General features: G+C 40.7%; 1 protein-coding gene across 6 annotated transcripts in view; it reads right to left on the minus strand.

The window, feature by feature from the left end:
* Nucleotides 1-22,809, minus strand: part of LOC114278820 (copper-transporting ATPase PAA2, chloroplastic) — a 64,242-nt gene that overhangs the window by 16,091 nt on the left and 25,342 nt on the right. For 5 of the 6 annotated variants that reach the window (XM_028220955.2, XM_082901109.1, XM_028220958.2 and 2 more), the window contains 4 exons: nt 20,132-20,211; nt 19,545-19,999; nt 777-951; nt 97-228 (listed from right to left, as the gene is read on the minus strand). In XM_028220955.2, coding sequence (XP_028076756.2) covers nt 97-228; nt 777-951; nt 19,545-19,999; nt 20,132-20,211 — 842 coding nt within the window. Of the gene's footprint in view, nt 1-96; nt 229-776; nt 952-16,414; nt 16,726-19,544; nt 20,000-20,131; nt 20,212-22,809 lie in introns of those variants that run through there. The other variant, XM_028220959.2, reaches the window with a different exon arrangement.

A 22,809-nucleotide genomic window follows, 5' to 3' on the forward strand; every position in this document is an offset into this window, starting at 1 on the left:
AACCAACAATTTAATTTACTTAGCCTAACCTTGGGAAGTTTGTTGTTATGGTCTCTGTTTTTTACTTATACTAAAGCAGAAAACAAAAATACAGACCTGTGAAAGTTTGTTTCCAAGTAGTATGATGGATGCTGCGTTTGATGCAGCATTTTCTTGAGCTTCAATTTGCAAAGCAATCCCAACATCAGCAAGGGCCAAAGAGGGTGCATCATTAATTCCATCACCCACCTTCAAAGGTACCCAAACATGTCAATTGGATTGGATATAAATTGTCGTGATGGTTTAATACTAGAAAACAATGAATTGGTTGCTCAAGCAGTAGAACTAATAATATAAGAAATATACCCCTAAAGATTTCCTACACACAAGCAAATAAAAATAGGCATCATGTGACCAAACCAATGATCGTTACTTTACAGATTCTGTAATTGTTGTCTAGATGGTAACTCTAAATGCCATTTAGTAAATTCATATACATCCTTCGAGCAGTCAAGTGCTCTATAAAATTCCATAAAAGCTCAAGTGAGGTGTCAACATTCCCCAAAACCCAACTAGCAGCAGCTCATTAAACATTTACATTTGAAACACCACGGTTAACAGGCCAACCTACTCTGTCAAAGGTGCTCCTTGATAGATCAAAATGGAATTATTAACTAAAGAATCAAAGCACATTTAAAGGGGTAAGATGCCCAACACAACAAATATATAGTAAATCAGATTGTCTATCTCTGTTCAAATATGATTCCAGAGGAATAAATACGTTGATTGAAGATTACCATTGCCACATGATGGCCTGAAGCTTGAAGAGTTGATATGACACCAGATTTCAGCTGTGGAGTCAAGGACGCACGGATAAATTCACTTCCTATTCCAACTGTCTTGGCTATACTTGCGACTGCCTCTTCCCTGTCTCCTGATAAGACGACTGTCTTAATTCCCTTCTGACAAAGCCTTCCAGCAAGAAAAATAATGTTAAGGATACAGGCTAAGGCCAATCACATGAAAAGAACATTAAGTAGAAAATTTCTGATTAATAAATAATTCATAAGGAATTTAGTACAAACTACACAAACATTATATATTTACACAAAACAAACCAGTGGTACTTTTTGGCACTGAACAATCAATAATTCAGAAAGGTCATCATTTATAATAATGCACGTCCCACACAACACCTATAAATATGAGAAGGATGCATACAGATTGTGGGGCCATGTTACAAACATAGGCTACATTTGAGAGTAAGATTACTAAAGAACCCCACGGCCCCCCCCCCCCCCCCCCCCAAAAAAAAAAAAAAAAAAAAAAACCTTGTTTTCATTGTGAATCAACAAATACATGTCAACAAATCTCATTGTATTGTACTACAACATAAAGATAGATGCACAGAGAAACACACATTTCTTTCTGTTACTTTGTTTTATGTTGAATGTATTGAATATATAGATGAGAAGAAGTTGTAGAATGAGAGAGAGAAACGGCTGCTGTATATAATATTGATTAAAAAACATAGGGTTTTCCCCTTACACACAACTATTTATAATAATAAGAACAAGACATAAAGACCAAACTACCCCTAACACTTAACACTCCCCCCTCAAGTTGGTGCAAAGATGTCTCTTATGCCCAACTTGCAACAAGTGGGGTGAAAGACTTTACTACTAAGACCTTTAGTAAAAAGGTCCGTCAGTTGATCTTCACACTTAACAAAAGGCATACGTATCACAACCTTATTCAACTTCTCCTTAATAAAATGTCTGTCAATCTCAATATACTTAGTTCAGTCGTGTTGGACAGGATTGTGCGCAATACTAATGGCAGCCTTGTTGTCGCAATACGAAGTCATGGGATCACTGCAGTCAAGCCCTACATCACTCAACAAAGATTAAAACTACATCAGTTCACATGTTCCATGTGCCATAGCTCTATATTCAGCTTCAACACCAGATTTGGATACTACCGCATGCTTCTTACTACGCCACGTGACTAGATTGCCCCTTACAAAAGCACAGTAACCGGAGGTAGAGTGTCTATCATCTATAGAGCTTGCCCAATCTGCATCTATGAATGCTTCCAACCTCAAGTGACCATGATTAGAGAACAAAATTCCTTTTCCAATGGCAGATTTAAAGTACCTCAAAATACGATAGACTGCATCCAAATGAGTTGCACGAGGATCGTGCCTAAACTGACTCACTATCCGAACTACATAGGCAATATCTGGACGAGTATGAGATAGATATATCAGTCTTCCCACAAGTCTTTGGTACATTTCCTTCTCCACAAGCTCACCAACCCCACCACAAAGATGATGATTAGTCTCAATTGGTGAATCAGCTGGTCTGCAGCCCAACATGCCTGTTTCCTCAAGAAGATCTAGAATGTACTTCCTTTGAGAAATAAAGATGCCTTTATCAGATCTAGCAACTTCAATCCCAAGAAAGTACCTCAATGGACCAAGGTCTTTGATCTCAAACTCCTTGACTAACGGCATCTTGAGATAGGTCACCTCCTCCTCATCATTACCTGTCACAATTATGTCATCCACATATACAATAAGCACGGTTACCTTATGTACATTGCGTTTGACAAACAAGATGTAATATGCATTGCTTTGCTTATACGAAAATCCAAGCATTGCCTTTAGGAATCTACCAAACCAAGCCAGACAAAGCCTTCTTCAATCTAAAAACATTTCCAACTGTAGACTGAGATGAGAATCCTAGAGGTATATCCTGATTCAATTTAGAGAATACCAAGCTTAGGGAATGATTAGGATATGATCCGCTATTTATATTAATGAAGATCAATAATTACAAGGATCCCTAAGGCATAGAATAATTACAAAATAATATATTATTCTAAGACTCCACCTTAAGCTGGTGCGAAGATATCTCTCATGTTCAGCTTGCCTGAGATGCCATGAAAGGGCTTACTCCCAACTCCCTTGGTGAGGATGTCAACAAGTTGTTTACCAAACTGCACAAAGAGAGTACACATTGTGCTACTAGTGAGTTTCTTAATGAAATGGCGATCAATCTCAACATGCTTTGTCCTGTCATGTTGAACCGGATTATGAGCAATGTTGATAGCGGCCTTATTATCACAATATAACCGCATGGAGTATGTCTGATCAATACCTAGATCACTTAACAATAACTTGATCCATAAAAGCTCGCACACCCCTTGTGTCATAGCTCTAAACTCAGCTTCTGCACTTGACCTGACAACCACATTTTGTTTCTTATTCCTCCAAGTAACTAGGTTACCCCCAACAAAGGTGCAATACCCTGAAGTCGATATCCTATCAGTTACTGATCCAGCCTAGTCAGTGTTTGTATAGACTTTAGACTTCCACACGAAGATGATCATACTTTGAAAAATAAAGACCCTTACCAGGAGCAGACTTCAAGTACCTCAAAATTCTCATGACAGCATCAAAGTGAATCTGATGAGGAGCATGCATAAACTGGCTAACCACACTAACAGCAACAACAATATCAGGACAGGAGTGAGATACGTAAATAAGCTTACCCACTAATCGCTAATAGCTCCCCTTATCAACAGCTGCTCCTCTTTCATTATCTCCCAGTTTCTGATTGGATTCCAGTGGAGTGTCACAGGCCTTGCAGCCAAGCATCCCAGTTTCCTTCAACAAGTCAAGCACATACTTCCTCTGTGAGATAAATATCTCATCCTTGGAGCAAGCAACTTCAATTTCTAGAAAATACTTCAAGCTTCCTAAGTCTTTGATTTCAAACTCACTGCCTAAATATTTCTTCAACAGAGGTATTTCCTCACTATCATCGCCTGTAAGAACAATGTCATCTACATAAACAATGAGTGTTGTAGTCTTACCACATGAGGAACGTTTCACAAACAAGGTGTGATCTTCCTGACTCTGTTTGAACCCATATTTAAGCATAGCCTGAGTGAATCTCTCAAACCAAACCCGCGGAGACTGTTTGAGACCATATAATGACTTTTGAAGCCTGCATACTTTACCATCTGTCTTATGATCCTCAAAACCAGGAGGAATGTCCATATATACCTCTTCTTCGAGGGCACCATGGAAAAAGGCATTCTTTACATCAAATTGATGAAGTAGCCAGTCTAGATTAACTACTAGAGAGAGAAGTACTCTGACTAAATTCATCTTAGCCACTGGTGCAAAGGTCTCCTGATAGTCAGCGCCATATGTTTGAGTGAACCCTTTTGTCACAAGTAGGGCTACAAACGAACCGAGCCAAGCTGAGCTTTGCTGAGCTCGAGCTTGGCTAGTTTACTTATCGAGCTCATTTATTGAGCTCGAGCTCAGCTCGATAAGGAACTGGGCTTGAGCTCGGCTCGGCTCGTTAATTTTAATGAAACTCGAGCTCGGCTCGATAATTTTTTTTTAATATTATTTATATTATTTAAATATAAATATTTAAATAAAAAATATTATTTATATTATTTAATATATAAAAAATGTGTTTATATTATTATTTATATATATATTTATATATTATTTAATATATAAATAATATATTTATTATATAATTTAAATAAAGATAAACGAGCCGAGTCGAGCCGAGCCGAGCCCTTAACGAGCCGAGCCGAGCTTGTTCATGAACAGCTCGGTTTGCTTGCAGCCCTAGCCACAAATCTAGCCTTGTAACGCTCAATAGACCCATCCGCTTTGTGTTTCACAGTATACACCCATTTGCATCCCACAAGTCGTTTGCCTTTAGGTAACTCAATCAATTCCCAAGCGCCATTCTTCTTAAGTACTTTCATTTCGTCAATCATGGCAAGTTTCCACTCAGAGGTAGCAAGAGCATCCTGAAAATGGTTAGGAATGCTAACAGAAGAAATATTTGACACAAACGCTCTATAGGAGCACTATAAATGGGAGTAGGACACAAAATTTAAGATAGGATGTTGAGTACAATATCTCACACCATTTCTCTTGACAATAGGAACATCAAGATTAATGGACTCAAGAGATTCAAAGTTACTTAGACTCTCATCAGAAGCAGGAGATGGCAGTAGAGAAGCAGAAGTAGTCTCTTGTATCTAGTTAACTTTCTATCTGTCTGTCTTTGTTCTTGACATAAACTTGCCCTTTCCTATCCTTGGTGATATCAGGTTCTGTAGTCCCAATAGGAGGTGGTGGTTCAAGAACAACTGGTTCCACCATAGGAATCACAAGAATCACTTTACACCAAGGCTCCCCCTGAAGGGATGACTGTGACACCGGAGAGGACAAGAAATAGGATTGGGACTCAAAGAATGTGACATCCATGGACACAAACCACTTACGAGAAAGAGGGTAGTAACACTTATACCTCTTTTGAGTAGGAGAGTACCTAAGGAAAATACATTTTGATGTCTGGGGTCCATCTCGTGTGATGTTTGGGGGGAAGCGACGAAGGCCAGGAGGCTTGTCGGAGGAGACCACTAAGGTGGTGTTTGGCAAGAAGGTTTGGGTGGGTTAGGGGCTAAAATAGCCACAAAAAACAAAATAGGCTACTTTAGCTACAAAAAACAAAACATCAAATCCAATCCATAATCATTACAATCCTCTCTCACAAAAAAAGTCAAAAAAGCCAAAAAGCCCTTCTCAAACCAGGCTAAAATAGCCCAGGCTAAAAAAGCCAAAAAGCCAAAAAGCCAACCTACTTCCCAAACGGAGGCTAAGTACGGTGGGCTACGTCATCGGCTAGGTCCATTGGCTAGGGCTGTCGAATGGCTCGACGAGGCAGGGACAACCAACAGGGGGGAGCGACGAGGCCAGGAGGCCTATCGGAGGAGACCACCGAGGCTAGGGCTGCCTCCGGCAGGCAGCAGTAGCGAGCAACAACGTAGTAGTAAGCTACGAGGCCAAGAGACCCTTCGGCAGTAGCCGACTGGGCTTGGAAAAAATGAGGGAACACCTGTCAAAACTGGATGAGTAACGTGGTGGTGGCTGAGGGATGGAGAGAGGTGGCTGTCGGGTGGCTGTGTGGTGGGTAGGTTTAGGTTTGTGGCTTTGATACCATGATTCAATTTAGAGAATAACAAGCTTAGGAAATGATTAGGATATTGTTAAAATCCACCTACTCTCCACCTACTTCACCCACTTAAACCTACTCCACTAAACCTAACCCACTACACCACTACCACCTCACCTACTCCACTAAACCTAACCCACTACACCACTACCACCTCCACTTCACCTACTCCTTACCTACTACACACTCACCCTCTTCTATATATAGGAATCATGAATCATTGTAATATATATCATAAAATCAATCAATAATAAGATCATCAGATACATTTATTCTCTCTGTATTGTTCTCTTTATACATTGAGTTTTTACATGGTATCAGAGCAAGGTTAAGAACCTATTCATTCTGCTTCACCGGCGGGCGGCAGCCTCGCCTTGGCCGCCCGCCGGACCTCTACACATACCCAGACTGTAACTTCTTCTTCACCCTCGACTCCCTCCGCGAAGTCACCGGCTGTTTGCTCGAGATGAACCAGGAAGTCGTCAAAGTCATCCTCGATTGCAAGATCTGTTAGACACTGAGCAACCCCATCTTTTATAGTTACCAGGCCAATTTGACTCAGTGGATTTTGGTCAAAGAACTCCCTAATGAAAGCCTCAGTTTGTTTGGCAACTACAACCATTCGGCTTGGTTTGAAATCCATCCCTGCAGCCGCCCTGGAGAGGTCAACAACAATGTAAAGGCCGAAGGTAAAGCTGACCTAGAAGGAGTAACAGACCTTGAAACAGATCTGGACCGTGGGCCCCCACTCCGACTCCTCCAATAGCTGTCCCGAGAAATACTCCTCCTTGAGTTCCTCCTTGGTACGGGGGAAATGCTCCGAGAGTAAATTCTCCTCCTTGGCCCAGGTGACACACTGTTTGAATAGCTCCTCCTCACCCTTGGTGAAATGCTCCGAGAGACAGATTGATGGCGGCGTCTCCTGTAGTAGCAGGCTTCTGGTGAATAGTACCTGAACTTCCAGATTCATCCTCTTGCAGAGCCTCCCAGGATCTGTCATCTACGTAAGCTCTCTCCCAAGCATCAAGGCCTCTTCCATTTCCCTCATCGTCCTCCAGCAACTACACCCCGCCTATCTCCAGCAAGCCCACCAGGTGCTATAGACTGGTAAAATCGCTGCCTTAAACTAATGACCTGCTTTTTAAATTGCTCTTCTTTCTCTTCATAACTAGAAAGAGCCACAACTTCAACATTAAAAAAATTCACACCACCACTCCTTGTTCCCCACTCTCTCAGTATATATATATTTATATAAATAAAACCCATCTTGCACTGTGTGTGTGCGCACGCCAACCTTTGCCACTCATTTATTTTATTATTATTTTGTACAAACTCATATCTACTCACTTTTTTTTTAAAACGCATGCTGATTCATGTTACCTTTACTTTACCCACTTTACTTTTATTTATTTTATTTTATTTTATTTTTTCTTTTAAAATAAAAAAAAAAAAAAAAAAATCGTCTATTCATTCCATCTAATTTTTCTGCTCAGTCTTATCCCTTCAAGCCATTCGGATTTGCACAATACACTCATTTTATTTCTATCGGGACTTCGCCCTAATCACCATTTTACACCATAAAAAAAAAAAAAAAAAAAAAAAAAAAAAAAAAACACAACCAAACAAACACCAAACAACCACACCCACAGTGGGATTTTTCTTCTCTACTCTGCCGCCTTTCTCTTCTTCTTGCCTCCGTCCTGGACGGCCCTTGCCGGTGTTGCCTCCGTATTTCCCACTCCACTGGGCATGATCACTACTCCCTGCTCCTCCACTGCAGCATATGGAGGCCCTCCAAATCGGAACATAACGGTGGCCTTCCGCTTCAGCTCCTTGTTTTCTGTCTTTAGCACACTTATCTCTGCTCGCGCATCCTTATACATGCGTTGGAGCAGAGCCAGCTGGGAGATTAACTGTTGCACTTCATTTGTCCTGCTCTGCAGCCGGTGCGACAAGTTTGTGACCGCAGTCATGGTTTCCACACATGACTTCAGAGTATACTGATTGGCCTCAATATCAGTTTGCACCGCCATTTTTTGCTCCACCGACCGCATCGGAAAGTTCAACGGAGCAAAACCAAAGGTGTTTGGTTGAGGTTCACTGGCCACCGCACCAGTTATTTCTCTTGTGGACTCGTTCAGTTCGGGAAAGAGAGTGAGTAGACCACGGGATGAAGAGGCCATATTCTGGGTAGCTGAACGGGAAGAAGAGACCATGTTTTTTTGGGTTGCTGAGTGTTTCAGCGAAATAGCAATTTCAGACTGATAATGTTCGGAAGGGGTGGTTACAGAGTGTTTCAAGATTTGCAGCTCTTAGAGGCAATCTCTCAGAAAACGAATATCTCTCTCAGAAAATGAAGAGTTTTTCAGAAGTTTTTTCCCAGGTTTTTTGTCTTTGCTTCTGCCTCAAGCACAGCCTCCGCCTCAGTTTATAAAGACCCTGACGAAGAGGCAGCCACGCGTATCGCGCGCCACTTGACGCCAGACGACAAACGGGCGCGCCAGCCAAGGCACTCACGTGCCTCGCCATCATATCTGGCACTCCTTTTGATGAATTGGGCACGCCTTTTGATGGCACGCCTTTTGATAGATTGGGCACACCTTTTGAGGGTGCGACTTTTCAAGGGTCCGACAAGACTCTGTAAACTGTCCCGACATTGATTCCGGTTAGCTCCTTCATGGGTCCGACAAGACTCTGTAAACTGTCCCGACATTGATTCCGGTTAGCTCCTTCAAGGGTCCGACAAGACTCTGTAAACTGTCCCGACATTGATTCCGGTTAGCTCCTTTATGGGTCCGACAAGACTCTGTAAACTGTCCCGACATTGATTCCGGTTAGCTCCTTTATAGGTCCGACAAGACTTTGTAAACTGTCCCGACATTGATTCCGGTTAGTTTCTACAAGGGTCCAGCAAGACTCCGTAAACTGTCACAACAACTGTCACAACATTGTCTGCTACAACGGTCCGACATGACCCCATAAACTGTCTTCTACAACGGTCCGACCTGACCCCATAAACTGTCTTCTACAACGGTCCGACATGACCCCATAAACTGTCTTCTACATCGGTCTGACACCGCCATCCAGTGTCCTCTACACCGTTATGACACCCCCATACAGTGTCCTCTACACCGTTATGACACCACCATACAGTGTCCTCTACAACGTTATGACACCACCATCCAGTGTCTTCACCAATGGTCTGACACGACTATACCGTGTCACCTATCCTCTTTTATTTTTATGTATTTTCTTGTTTTGTTACTCTCTCCAAACTCAAGTTGGTTAGTTCCTATCCCCCTTGAGTTTGCGGGGGGCTGTTAAAATCCACCTACTCTCCACCTACTTCACCCACTTAAACCTACTCCACTAAACCTAACCCACTACACCACTACCACCTCACCTACTCCACTAAACCTAACCCACTACACCACTACCACCTCCACTTCACCTACTCCTTACCTACTACACACTCACCCTCTTCTATATATAGGAATCATGAATCATTGTAATATATATCATAAAATCAATCAATAATAAGATCATCAGATACATTTATTCTCTCTGTATTGTTCTCTTTATACATTGAGTTTTTACAGATATCATCCCCTATTTATATTAATGAAGATCAATAATTACAAGGAAGCTCTAAGGCATAGAATAATTACAAAATAATAATATATTATTCTAACACATCCATATATACCTACTCCTCCTCCTCCAACTCCCCATGAAGAAAGGCATTCTTCACATCTAGTTGCTGTAAAGGCCATCACAAATTAGCAGCACACAAAAGAATAGCTCGAATGGAATTCATCTTTGCTACAGGGGCAAACGTTTCTTGATAGTCTATTCTATATGTCTGGGTAAATCCTTTGGCCACTAGTTTTGCTTTGCACCGTTCAATCGTCTCATCTGCATTGTGCTTAATGGTGAACACCCACTTACATCCGACTAATTTTTTTCCATTAGGAAGAGATTCCAACTCCAAGTGTTATTTTTACTCAAAGTTTGCATTCCTTCTACCATAGCTACCTTCCACTTAGGATCATTGATAGCTTCTTTCCAACCCTACGGAATACATACAAAAGAAAGAGACGAAACAAAGTGCTGGAAATTGTGTTCATGCATAGAATATGATAGTGGTGTTGGTGGTAGATAGTGGTATGTATAGAATATGATAGTGGTGTTGGTTGTAGATAGTGGCATGTATAGAATATGATAGTGGTGTTGGTGGTAGATAGTGGCATGTATATAATATGATAGTGGTAGATAGTGGTAATATATAATATGTAAGTGGCATATAATGGGTTATGATGATGTTTGTAATATCTCCTATATAAGGAGTGTCATTTGGTCTTGTAAGATAAGAAGTTTTGAATATAACAGAAATATATTCCTTCTTCCTCATATTTTCGGAGTTCTTCTTCTTCATATTTTCGGAGTTCTTCTTCTTCATATTTTCTAAGTTGGTATCAGAGCAACAAAAAACACAGCAGCCCTAAAACCGTCATAGCCATGTCGGAAGTCACGTCCGGAACCACTTCAACCCCTGCCGCTGCCATTCCGGTGAAAACGTCCAACTCTCACTCTGTCCAAATCACCACCATCCGCCTAAATGGTGATAATTTTCTCCGCTGGTCACAATCTGTCCGGATGTATATCCGTGGGCAAGGAAAGATCGGTTACATCACTGGTGACAAGAAGGCTCCTGCTGGTAATGATCCGCTGTTCGACAATTGGGACGCTGAAAACTCCATGGTTATGACATGGTTGGTCAATTCCATGGAGGAGGATATAAGCTCTAATTACATGTGCTATACTACTGCACAAGAATTGTGGGATAATGTTAGTCAGATGTATTCTGACCTAGGAAATCAATCTCAAGTTTTCGAATTAACTTTGAAGTTGGGAGAGATTCGTCAAGGAGATGATTCCGTCACCAAATATTTCAATTCGTTGAAAAGGTTGTGGCAGGATCTTGACATCTTCAACACATACGAATGGAAATCGGTTGACGACTGTAACCACCACAAGAAAACTGTGGAAGACAGCCGTATTTACAAGTTTCTTGCCGGCCTCAACATTGAGTTCGATGAAGTGCGAGGAAGAATTATTGGCAGACCTCCTCTCCCATCCATTGGCGAAGTATTTGCCGAAGTCAGAAGGGAAGAGAGCCGAAGGAGCGTCATGCTTAAGAAAAAAGGTAATGGTGAATCAATTGAAATTTCTGCTTTAATTAGCGATGCTGCGGCCAACAAGGCTGCAAATTACCAGCGCAGGTTTGATGATAAGCCACGGGTCTGGTGTGATTTTTGCAACAAGCCTCGCCATACACGCGAAACGTGTTGGAAGATTCATGGCAAACCTGTCAACTGGAAAAGCAGCAAACAAGGAGAGAAGAATCGTGGCTTTCCTGCCGCTAATGAAGCCGATTCAGGTCCCTTCAACAAAGAGCAGATTGATCAACTCTTAAAGCTGATAAAATCCAACTCCTCAACCGGTACTCCTAGTGTTTTGTTGGCACAAACAGGTAGAAATCCTAAAGCCTTCTCTTGCCTAAACTTTTCTCCGTGGATCATAGATTCCGGTGCCTCCGATCACATGACTAGTTTTTCCCATTTATTTAGTACCTATTTCCCTTGTTCTGGTCATGACAAAATCAGAATAGCCGATGGTAGTTTTTCACCTATTGCAGGAAAAGGATTTATTAAACTAACTGAGAAAATTAATCTCAATGCTGTTCTTCACGTCCCCAACTTAGCCTGTAACCTTTTGTCTGTCAGTAAACTATCTAAGGATTCTAATTGTCGTGTTACATTTTTTGAATCCCATTGTGAATTTCAGGACCAGAACTCGGGGATGATGATTGGGCGTGCTAGGATGCTTGAAGGTCTTTACTACTTTGATGAAGTACCTGTTAGTAATAAAAAAGCTCAGAGCTTTAATAGTACCAGTTCAATCTCTGTTCGAGAAAAAATAATGCTATGGCACTATAGGCTAGGACATCCTAGTTTTCTTTATCTGAAACATTTATTTCCAGAATTATTTAAAGGGATTGATTGTTCTTCTTTTCATTGTGAAAGTTGCATTTTTGCAAAATTTCATCGCTCTACTTATTTGCCAAAACCTTACCAGGCTTCAAAACCTTTTTATTTGATTCATAGTGATGTTTGGGGCCCTTCTAAAATCACTACTCTTTCTGGTAAAAGATGGTTTGTTACATTTATTGATGACCATACCCGCTTATGTTGGATTTATTTGATGAATAAAAAATCTGACGTGAAAAATTTATTCACAAATTTTTACAATATGATTGAAAACCAATTTCAAACCAAAATTGGTATTTTACATTCTGATAATGGAACAGAATATTTCAATGAGCAGTTGGGTGAGTTTTTGAAAAAAAAGGGGATTTTTCATCAATCTACATGTCGGGATACCCCTCAACAAAATGGCATTGCAGAACGAAAAAATAAACATCTACTTGAAGTAGCACGTGCTATAATGTTTTACATGCATGTTCCTAAATATTTATGGGGTGAAGCAATTTTAACAGCCTCTTATTTGATAAACAGGATGCCTACAAAGGTGTTAACATACAAAACACCTTTTGATTGTCTCAAAACTTTTTTTCCTGACACGAGGTTGTTTTCTGATTTACCCGCCAAAGTTTTTGGATGTACTGCCTATGTTCATGTTCCCAGTCAATTTCGTTCAAAACTTGACCCCCGTGCTATAAAATGTGTTTTTTTGGGTTATTCCTCAAACAAAAAGGGGTATAAGTGCTTCGATCCTCAAAACAAGAAATTTCATGTGAGTATGGATGTGTCATTTGTGGAAACAAAATCCTATTTTCCCAACACTTCTCTTCAGGGGGAGACAAGTGGAGTAGAAGACCGTTTTTGGGATATTTCTATCCCGCTCCCCAATGTCATTTATCCTACACAAAAACCACATCTATCTGATAATGATCACTTAGGAGAACCAAGTTCTATGGTGCCTAGTCAAGAAGATTCTTGTTTAGGGGGAGAAGTACTACAAAATGATCTAAATCCTGAGCTTCAGGTTTATACTAGGAAGCGATTTCATCTGAGGAATAATGACCCGAACGTCCATCCTAATGACCCGAATGTCCACCCGAGTTCTGGCATCGAAATTTTAGGTAATCCTATTCCTTCTATTTCCGACCTTGATGTACCTATAGCAATTAGGAAAGGTGTCCGAAATTGCATTAAACATCCTATTGCAAATTACCTCTCCTATCAAAGACTGTCTAAAAACCATAGAGCTTTCACATCTAGGATTTCACACTTGTTTGTTCCAAGGAATATACAGGAAGCATTGGATGATCCGAATTGGAAATTAGCAGTCATGGAGGAGATGAATGCTTTAAGGAGAAGTGGTACTTGGGAGATAGTTGATCTACCCAAAGACAAGAAAACAGTTGGGTGTAAATGGGTGTTTACGATAAAATGTAACGCAGATGGAAGCGTTGAGAGATACAAGGTGAGACTGGTAGCTAAAGGCTTCACTCAAACTTATGGGATTGACTATCAGGAGACGTTTGCTCCTGTTGCTAAAATAAATTCCATCAGAGTACTGTTATCTCTTGCAGTAAATTCAGATTGGCCTCTACATCAACTTGACATTAAAAATGCATTTCTCAATGGTGATCTTGAAGAGGAGGTGTTCATGAGCCTACCGCCGGGATTTGAGCAGAGACTTGGAAGTGACAGAGTATGCAGATTGAACAAGTCATTATACGGACTCAAACAATCACCAAGAGCGTGGTTTGAACGCTTTGGGAAGGCAGTTATCAGTTGTGGCTTCTCGCAGAGTCAAGCAGATCACACAATATTTTATAAACATTCAAAAAACAGTAAAATTGCAATTTTGATTGTTTATGTTGATGACATCATTTTAACTGGTAATGATGAAGCAGAGTTAGCATCCCTCAAAGAGAAACTCGCAAAAGAATTTCACATTAAGGATCTGGGAGCCCTCAAGTATTTCCTCGGAATGGAATTTGCAAGATCCAAGGAAGGTATATTCGTTAATCAGAGAAAATATGTTCTTGATCTCCTTGGAGAAACAGGTATGCTTGGTTGTAAGATGGCGGAGACTCCGATCGAGCCTAACTTGAAGTTACAAGCTGCTAAGGCTGAAGAAGTCAAAGAGAGAGAACAATATCAGCGACTTGTAGGGAAATTGATTTACTTGTCTCATACACGGCCTGATATTGCCTTTGCAGTCAGCATGGTAAGTCAGTTCATGCACTCACCAGGGGCAGAGCACTTTGAGGCCGTTTATAAGATCTTAAGATATTTGAAAGGAACTCCAGGGAGAGGCTTACTATTCAAGAAACATGGACATCTTCAAGTTGAAGTATACACAGATGCAGACTGGGCAGGAAGTGTTACAGACAGGAGATCAACATCCGGATACTGCTCCTTTGTAGGTGGGAACCTAGTTACATGGCAGAGTAAAAAACAAAATGTGGTAGCTAGAAGTAGTGCAGAAGCAGAGTTCAGAGCTGTTGCCCATGGAATCTGTGAAGTAATGTGGATTAAAAGAATTCTTGAAGAATTAAAGCTTTCTCACCCGACACCTATGAAGGTCTATTGTGACAACAAAGCAGCTATATCTATAGCTCATAATCCAGTTCTACATGATCGCACAAAACATATAGAAGTGGATAAACATTTCATCAAGGAGAAAATCAATGCTGGCATAATCTGTATGACCTACCTTCCAACAGGTGAACAATTAGCTGATGTGCTAACGAAGGGACTACACAAGAAGCAATTTGATAAGCTGACTAGCAAGCTGGCTATGGAAGATATCTTCAAACCAGCTTGAGGGGGAGTGCTGGAAATTGTGTTCATGCATAGAATATGATAGTGGTGTTGGTGGTAGATAGTGGTATGTATAGAATATGATAGTGGTGTTGGTTGTAGATAGTGGCATGTATAGAATATGATAGTGGTGTTGGTGGTAGATAGTGGCATGTATATAATATGATAGTGGTAGATAGTGGTAATATATAATATGTAAGTGGCATATAATGGGTTATGATGATGTTTGTAATATTTCCTATATAAGGAGTGTCATTTGGTCTTGTAAGATAAGAAGTTTTGAATATAACAGAAATATATTCCTTCTTCCTCATATTTTCGGAGTTCTTCTTCTTCATATTTTCGGAGTTCTTCTTCTTCATATTTTCTAAGTCAAAGGCACGATATGTAGAAGACAGCGAATCATATGACACAAATTAAGAAATAGGGTGTTGAGTACAGGTTCGAACCCCCCTTTTAAAAGCAATAGGAATATTCAAATCATCAACAAGGTTATCAACAATTGGTGAAGGAGACACAAGACTATCAACAACTGGTGAAGAAATAGGCTGAGGATCATTACCTGTAGAGTCAGTGGAAACTGGGTGTAGAACTGGCATGATTGACCTAGTGGCACAAGAGAAGTCTGCTCTTTCTAATACCGTGAATAAGTCTTAAGATCAACTCTGTCCAAATGACCACCGATATCAGACTCCTCATCAACAGATTTCTTAGGCTCCTCCTCACCACAAACAACAATCCGCTGATTAGGAAGGAAAAAAGACAACTCATACTGATATGATGCCGCCTCATCCGCAATCTCATCCATAACACTCTCCCCCCGAGGAGATAGCGGAGGAGAAGAAAAAAAAACTCATATTCATAAAAGGTGACATCTATACTAACATAAAGCTTACGAGTGTGAGGGTCATAGCATTTGTAGCCCTTCTGAGTAGTAGAATAACCAAGAAAGGCACACCAGACAGCCTTAGGATCAAGTTTCTCCCGAGTACGAGGTTGAAGATGAATAAAACAGACACTATTAAAAACCCAAGGCATAAGGGAAAAAGTGGGATAAGTCACAGGAAGAAGTTCAAGAGGAATTTGGAAGTTGAGGACACTAGAGGGCATACGGTTAGTAAGGTAAGTAGCGGTAAGAACCTCATCCCCCCAAAAAGGCTTAGGAACTTTCATGGTAAACAAGAGAGAGCGAACAACTTCAAGGAGGTGACCATTCGTGCGTACAGCAACTCCATTCTGCTCATGAGTGCCAACACAACTAGTTTGATAAAGAATGTCATGCTCCTCGAGGTATGCCCTGAAAGCTCCATTAACATATTCAATCCCATTATCACTCTGAAGAATTTTGCTAGTGTAGCATTGAAGAGATTGGACACCATTTTATGAAAATTTTTGAAGCACGAGAGAACCTCATTTTTAGTTTGAAATAAATAAATCCAAGTCATACAGGAATAACAATCAATAAATGTGACACACCAACCAGAGATAGAAACCACAGCGGAAGGACCCCACACATTGGTATGAATAAGCATAAAAGGAAAAGCACTTCTATTAATTGAAGGATAAGTACGTTTATGCTAAACAAGCTCACAAGCATCACAAACAAAGTTATTCCTAGGACAATCTCAAACTAATGAAGGAAAAAGTTTCGCTAAAATACTAAAGGAATGATGCCCCAAACGACAATGCCATTGATGAAGAAGACGAAGAAAGGAGCCGGAAGTGCAAGGAAGAGCCTGAGAGGACAAAGTTGATGCATGAGGAACAACATCCAAAAAGCACAGTCCAACTTGTGCTCTACCATTGCCAATAATTTTCCCCGTAGGTAGTTCCTGAAAGACACAATGAGTCGAAAAAAAGGTTACAGAGCAATTGAGAGCAGTAGTAATGTTACTAACAAAAAATAAGTTAGTGGAAAAATTAGGAACATGATGAACAAATGAAAGAGAGAGTAAAGAGGTGCAATGAATTGAACCCTTGCCGGAGATAGGAGGATAAAGTGTCATCAGCCACTCTAACCTTATCTCGTCTAAAACCAGGTGAATAAGAATGGAAAAGACTAGAAGTACTTGTCATGTGATCAGTAGCATTGGAATCAATGACCCAAGGAGATGATGAAGAGGTACTAAGTGCACTAGTAGAAATACTTGTGTGGGCAAAGTTGGAAGAGAAAGGAGCTAAGATAGAGGAAGAATCAAGTCGAGCCATCAAATCTCTAAGAGTGTGAAGCTCATCCTGGGAAATAGAACCAGTGTCACCTGAGGCGCTAGCAATAGTCTTAGAAACATGTGCTTGAGGACGAGCACCACCACCATGACCACAGCCTCGAGTAGGCTAACCATGCAACTTCCAACAGTGCTCTTTATCATATCTATCTTTCCCATAATAATCACACTTCAATCGGTCCCGATCAACCAAGGGACCCTTACCACCACCCTGAGGCAAACTAGGCTGAGTATTGTGTGACTTTGGGGCTACAACCATCGCTGATTGATCCTGAATAGGGATATGCCCCATAGCACTACGACAACTCTCCTCCTATTGAACCAGGGCATAAGCTTCACACAATGTGGGAAACGGAGAGCGACCCAACACTTGAATCCATATCTGATCATACTTCAAATTCAGGCCAGCAAGAAAGTCATACACCCACTCCTTCTCCACAACCTACTGAAACATAGTGGCATTCGTGGAGCAAACTGGCTGAAAATTCTAGTAGTAATCTAGCTTTTGCCATAAACCACTCAACTCAGCATAGTAGATTGCAAGAGAACAATCCTTTTGATCCAAGCTCCTAATCTTCTTTCTCAATTCATAGGCCTATGCATCATTACCCTTTTGAGAATACATTTGAGATGCGGCTATCCAGATCTTGTGAACAGTATCCATCAAGAGAAAAGTCCGACTAATGGTAGGCTCCATAGAATTGATTAGTCAGGTCATAACTAAAGCATTCTCAGAAATCCATTGAACAAATAAAGCACTATCCTCAGTAAGTTGCTTGGTACTACTAGTAATATAGCCAGTCAAATGCCAATTGGCAATGGCAAGACTGCAGGAGCGAGACCAAATCAAGTAATTGGTACCATTAACCTTGACCGGACTAATCTAGAGAGAAGGACTATCACCAAGAGTCAAACTATTACCAAGAGTCATACCATGACACAGTCCACTCTTCTCTTTGCCCTTAGAGTCTTGACCCTCACTTTCAGCCATGAGATGAGAGAGAGATGGTGCAGAAACACAAGTAAGTAGGATATCAAACAAGTCCTGAAAACACCTAACCAACACAACAACTCACCTTCTAAGGCTAAAACAATGCAAGACAATCCCAGAACAAAGCAACCAGATCAACTAGGATCCCGAAAACCGAAGCAGACCATCCAAAACTCAGAAAAAATCCAAGGTAAGGCCAAAATACATCAAAACAAGGACAACAAACCCCTCTAGGGTTCCAGTAGGCTCCCCAAGATGTGAGGGAAAGAGAAAAAACCAACCGAAAAGAGCTCAAACAATGACTTTAGAAAAAGCACCCAGTTTGGATGAAAAATCAAAAAAAAAAAAAAAAAGGAAAAAACAATCAATAATAAGCAAAAAATCAAAAGAAGATTATAGGGTACATACCATTTGATTTCGAGCATGATATTTTTTATTTTATTTTTTAAAACATGTACCAGGATACAAGAAACAATGAGGGAAGAATGAAAGGAACAATCTTCAAGGAGGAAGATTGTATAGATGAGAAAAAGAAGTTGTAGAATGAGAGAGAGAAATGGCTGCTGTATATAATATTGATTCAAAAACATCGGTTTCCCCCTTACAACTAGGGGTGAAATCGGATCGGATCGGATCGGTTCGGTCGGTTTTTTCACTAGTTTTGCACCGAACCGATCATTTCGGTTTTTCATATTTGTGAACCGAACTGCCCAAAAAAATAACATAAACCTGCGCGGTTCGGTTTATTACAGTGCGGTGCGGTTTTTTCGGTTTTTCGATTTTTTGGCCCTTTTTTTCCCTAGTTGGGCCTCATATTTTGGGCCTATATTTTTATCCATTTGGCATAAAATTTGGACTCAGGCCATGTAATTCCTACATAGGTTTGGGGCCTCACATTTTGGGCCTATTAATATTATATAAGTCGGTTCGGTTCGGTTCGGTTCGGTGCGGTTCGGTTCAAAAAATCAAAAACCGTAAACCGAACCGAATGTACAGAAAAACATTAACCGAACCGAACCGAACGATTGAAAACTTAAAACACCGACTGAAAACCGTTCGGTTCGGTCGGTTCGGCCGGTCCTTCCGGTTATTCTTTCACGGTTACAACAACTATTTATAATAATAAGAATAAGACATAAAGACCAAACTACCCCTAACCCTTAACATTTTACCTATTTTTTTCCCCAAAAGGAGGGATAGTACGGATGATACTAACATGTAGAAATTATGTCAGCAGACATGATCAGATTCCACCTCAAATTGCCCGAGGATATAAATAGAGCCCAAGTATAACTTGAAAAACAGTCATCAATAAACTCTCCTTTAGACCTAAAGTCCTACTCCTACATTAGTATCTGAATAAGATAAAAGAGAGGTTACTTGTTAGCAGGATATGTTTTTCAGCATTATATTATTATATGAAAGAAGATGATACCTGTTTATGGTAGATATAGCATCATCGCGTAAATGATCGGATATTGCAATAGCACCAACGATGCCCTCCCCTTCACAACCAACATAAACAAGCGTTTTTGAATAGTCTGATGATGATTTTCCATCAGATAATTGATGCATCAAAGCCTGTTCCAGACTCATTATGTCAGACAGGTCCACTTTTTGTTGGAAACGGTCACAAGCCCATTGCAAAGTGCCAACTGCAACCAAACGTCCATCTACTTCTGCTAATGATCCAAAACCTGGTTCTGTTAATTGTCCTTTCGTAATTGGGATATTCAAATTTAATGACTCCGCTTTAGTTACAATAGCCTTTGCGATTGGATGTGATGCTGTTCTCTCAACTGCAGCAGCAATTTGAAGAATTTCTAATTCTTCGTGAACCAAAGTTGCCAAAGCAGAAACAGAAGGTTTACCTTCTGTGAGGGTGCCAGTCTGCAGGGGTGGAATGATTATTCTCAAATGATCAGAGTTAATGCACTAACTAATTAACATATCTTTCAGATTTTCAAAACTTTATTTCACATGAAAGAGAGAACAAATAATTCTATTCAAATTTTGATCTACCTTGTCTAAAGCGACCAAATCTACGCCAGCCAAGCGTTCCAATACATCTCCTCCCCTGATAAGAAGTCCTTGTTTTGCTCCTGTTCAATGAATAAATATTTGTAGGAAGGATATATCACAACTCCAAAAATAAGGCTTTATCCAAAATATTGATATCAACCTGATAAATATTATAAATAATATGGATAATATCAATACATCAAGGTCTGGAAATAATGATTTATTGATGAACATATCACAACAATCATGGATATTTTATTATTTATCAAAAAAATAAAAATAAAATAATCATGGATATTTTATAACATGTCCTGATTAACAGCCAATAGAACAATTGAGCATCCAACATATGAAGTATCCATTATGTTCTGTTAAAACCTATCACCTACTTCACCCACTTAAACCTACTCCACTAAACCTAACCCACTACACCACTACCACCTCACCTACTCCACTAAACCTAACCCACTACACCACTACCACCTCCACTTCACCTACTCCTTACCTACTACACACTCACCCTCTTCTATATATAGGAATCATGAATCATTGTAATATAGATCAAAAAACAACAATCAATAATACATAAATTTCTACATGGTATCAGAGCAAGGTTAAGACCTTAGTATTTCTCGCTTCACCGGCGGGCGGCAACCTCGCCTTGGCCGCCCGCCGGACCTCAACCTATTCCGCTTATTTTCTACACATACCTTGACTTCTTCAACATTTTCTTACACCCCTCCTCCGCTATGTCGGCGGCGGCACCCGCATCATCGTCTAGCCTCTATCACCGTTCACCTCGCCTCTCACATATCCGTGGTTGTACTCTTACTCGTCGTCGTCGTTGGCGTTTCTGGCGCTGCTTTTCTGCTCGTCACTGCTGTTTTTTTTTCCCGATTTGCTCTCTCTCATCTTTTCCCACTTTCAAACCCACTTTAATCATATCTCTCCTTTCTCTTAATTTATTTCATCCACGTTCTTTCAACCTTTTCTTTTATTTTAATATATATATATATATATATATATATATTTTATTATAATATATTTTCCCTATCCCTTGTTAGTAAGCATCACCCGTTTTCCATTCTCTTATTATTATTTATTTTATATTCCACAAAAAAAAAAAAAAATCACACTGCTGTTTTTCTTATCACCCATCCACAAATATTTTTTCTCTATTTTCTTTATCCATTATTTTCTTTTATTTTATTTGTCTTATTAAACAAAACAACACCACAAAATAACACCAACAACATTCCAGAACCTTGTCATTTTATTCATATCAGGGGATCAACCCCGATCACACTTTTACATCAAAAAAAAAAAAAAAAAAAAAAAAAACCCACACAAACAAAAACAACACTACCACACCCACAGTGAGATTTTTCTTCTCTACTCAGCCGCCGGTCTTTTCTTCTTGCCTCCGTCCTGGGTGGTCCTTGCCGGTGTTGCCTCCGTGCTTCCTAGACCACCAAGCAAGTTGCCTCCTCCCTGCTCCTCCACTACAGCATATGGTGGACCTCCAAATCGGAACATCACGGTGGCCTTCCGCTTCAGCTCCTTGTTTTCTGTCTTTAGCACACTTATCTCTGCTCGCGCATCCTTATACATGCGTTGGAGCAGAGCCAGCTGGAAGTTTAACTGTTGCACCTCATTTGTCCTGCTCTGCAGCCGGTGCGACAGGTTTGTGACCGCCGTCATGGTTTCCACACATGACTTCAGAGTATACTGATTGGCCTCAATATCAGTTTGCACCGCCATTTTTTGCTCCACCGACCGCATCGGAAAGTTCAACGGAACAAAACCAGAGGTGTTTGGTTGAGGTTCACTGGCCACCGCACCAGTTATTTCTCTTGTGGACTCGTTCAATTCTGGAAAGAGCGTGAGCAGACCCCGGGAAGAGGAGGCCATGTTCTGGGTAGCTGGACGGGAAGAAGAGGCCATGTTGCTGAGTGTTTCAGAGACGGGTTGGTTACAGAGTATTATAGAGTTTCTCTCTCAGTAAAGGAAGAGTTTTTTTCAGAGGACTTTCAGAAGTTTTTTGTCTGCCTCAGCCTCAGCATCAACCTTGGTTAAATAGACGGGGCAGCCACGCGTATCGCGCGCCACTTGACGCCAGACGACAAACGGGCGCGCCAGCCAAGGCACTCACGTGCCTCGCCATCATATCCGGCACATCTTTTTATGACTTGGGCTCGCCTTTTGATGGCACGTCTTTTTATGGATTGGGCACGCATTTTGATGGCATGTCTTTTTATGGATTGGGCACGCCTTTTGATGGCACGCCTTTTGAAAGATTGGGCACACCTTTTGAGGGTGCGACTTTTTAGGGGTCCGACAAGACTCTGTAAACTGTCCCGACATTGATTCCGGTTAGCTCCTTCATGGGTCCGACAAGACTCTGTAAACTGTCCCGACATTAATTCCGGTTAGCTCCTTTATGGGTCCGACAAGAGTCTGTAAACTGTCCCGACATTGATTCCGGTTAGTTTCTACAAGGGTCCAGCAAGACTCTGTAAACTGTCACACCAGCTGTCACAACATTGTCTGCTACAACGGTCCGACATGACCCCATAAACTGTCTTCTACATCGGTTTGACACCACCATACAGTGTCCTCTACAACGTTATGACACCCCCATACAGTGTCCTCTACAACGTTATGACACCCCCATACCG

Source organism: Camellia sinensis, chromosome 13 (assembly GCF_055761805.1).
Source record: "Camellia sinensis isolate YWXY chromosome 13, ASM5576180v1, whole genome shotgun sequence".
Classification (NCBI taxonomy): Eukaryota; Viridiplantae; Streptophyta; class Magnoliopsida; order Ericales; family Theaceae; genus Camellia; species Camellia sinensis.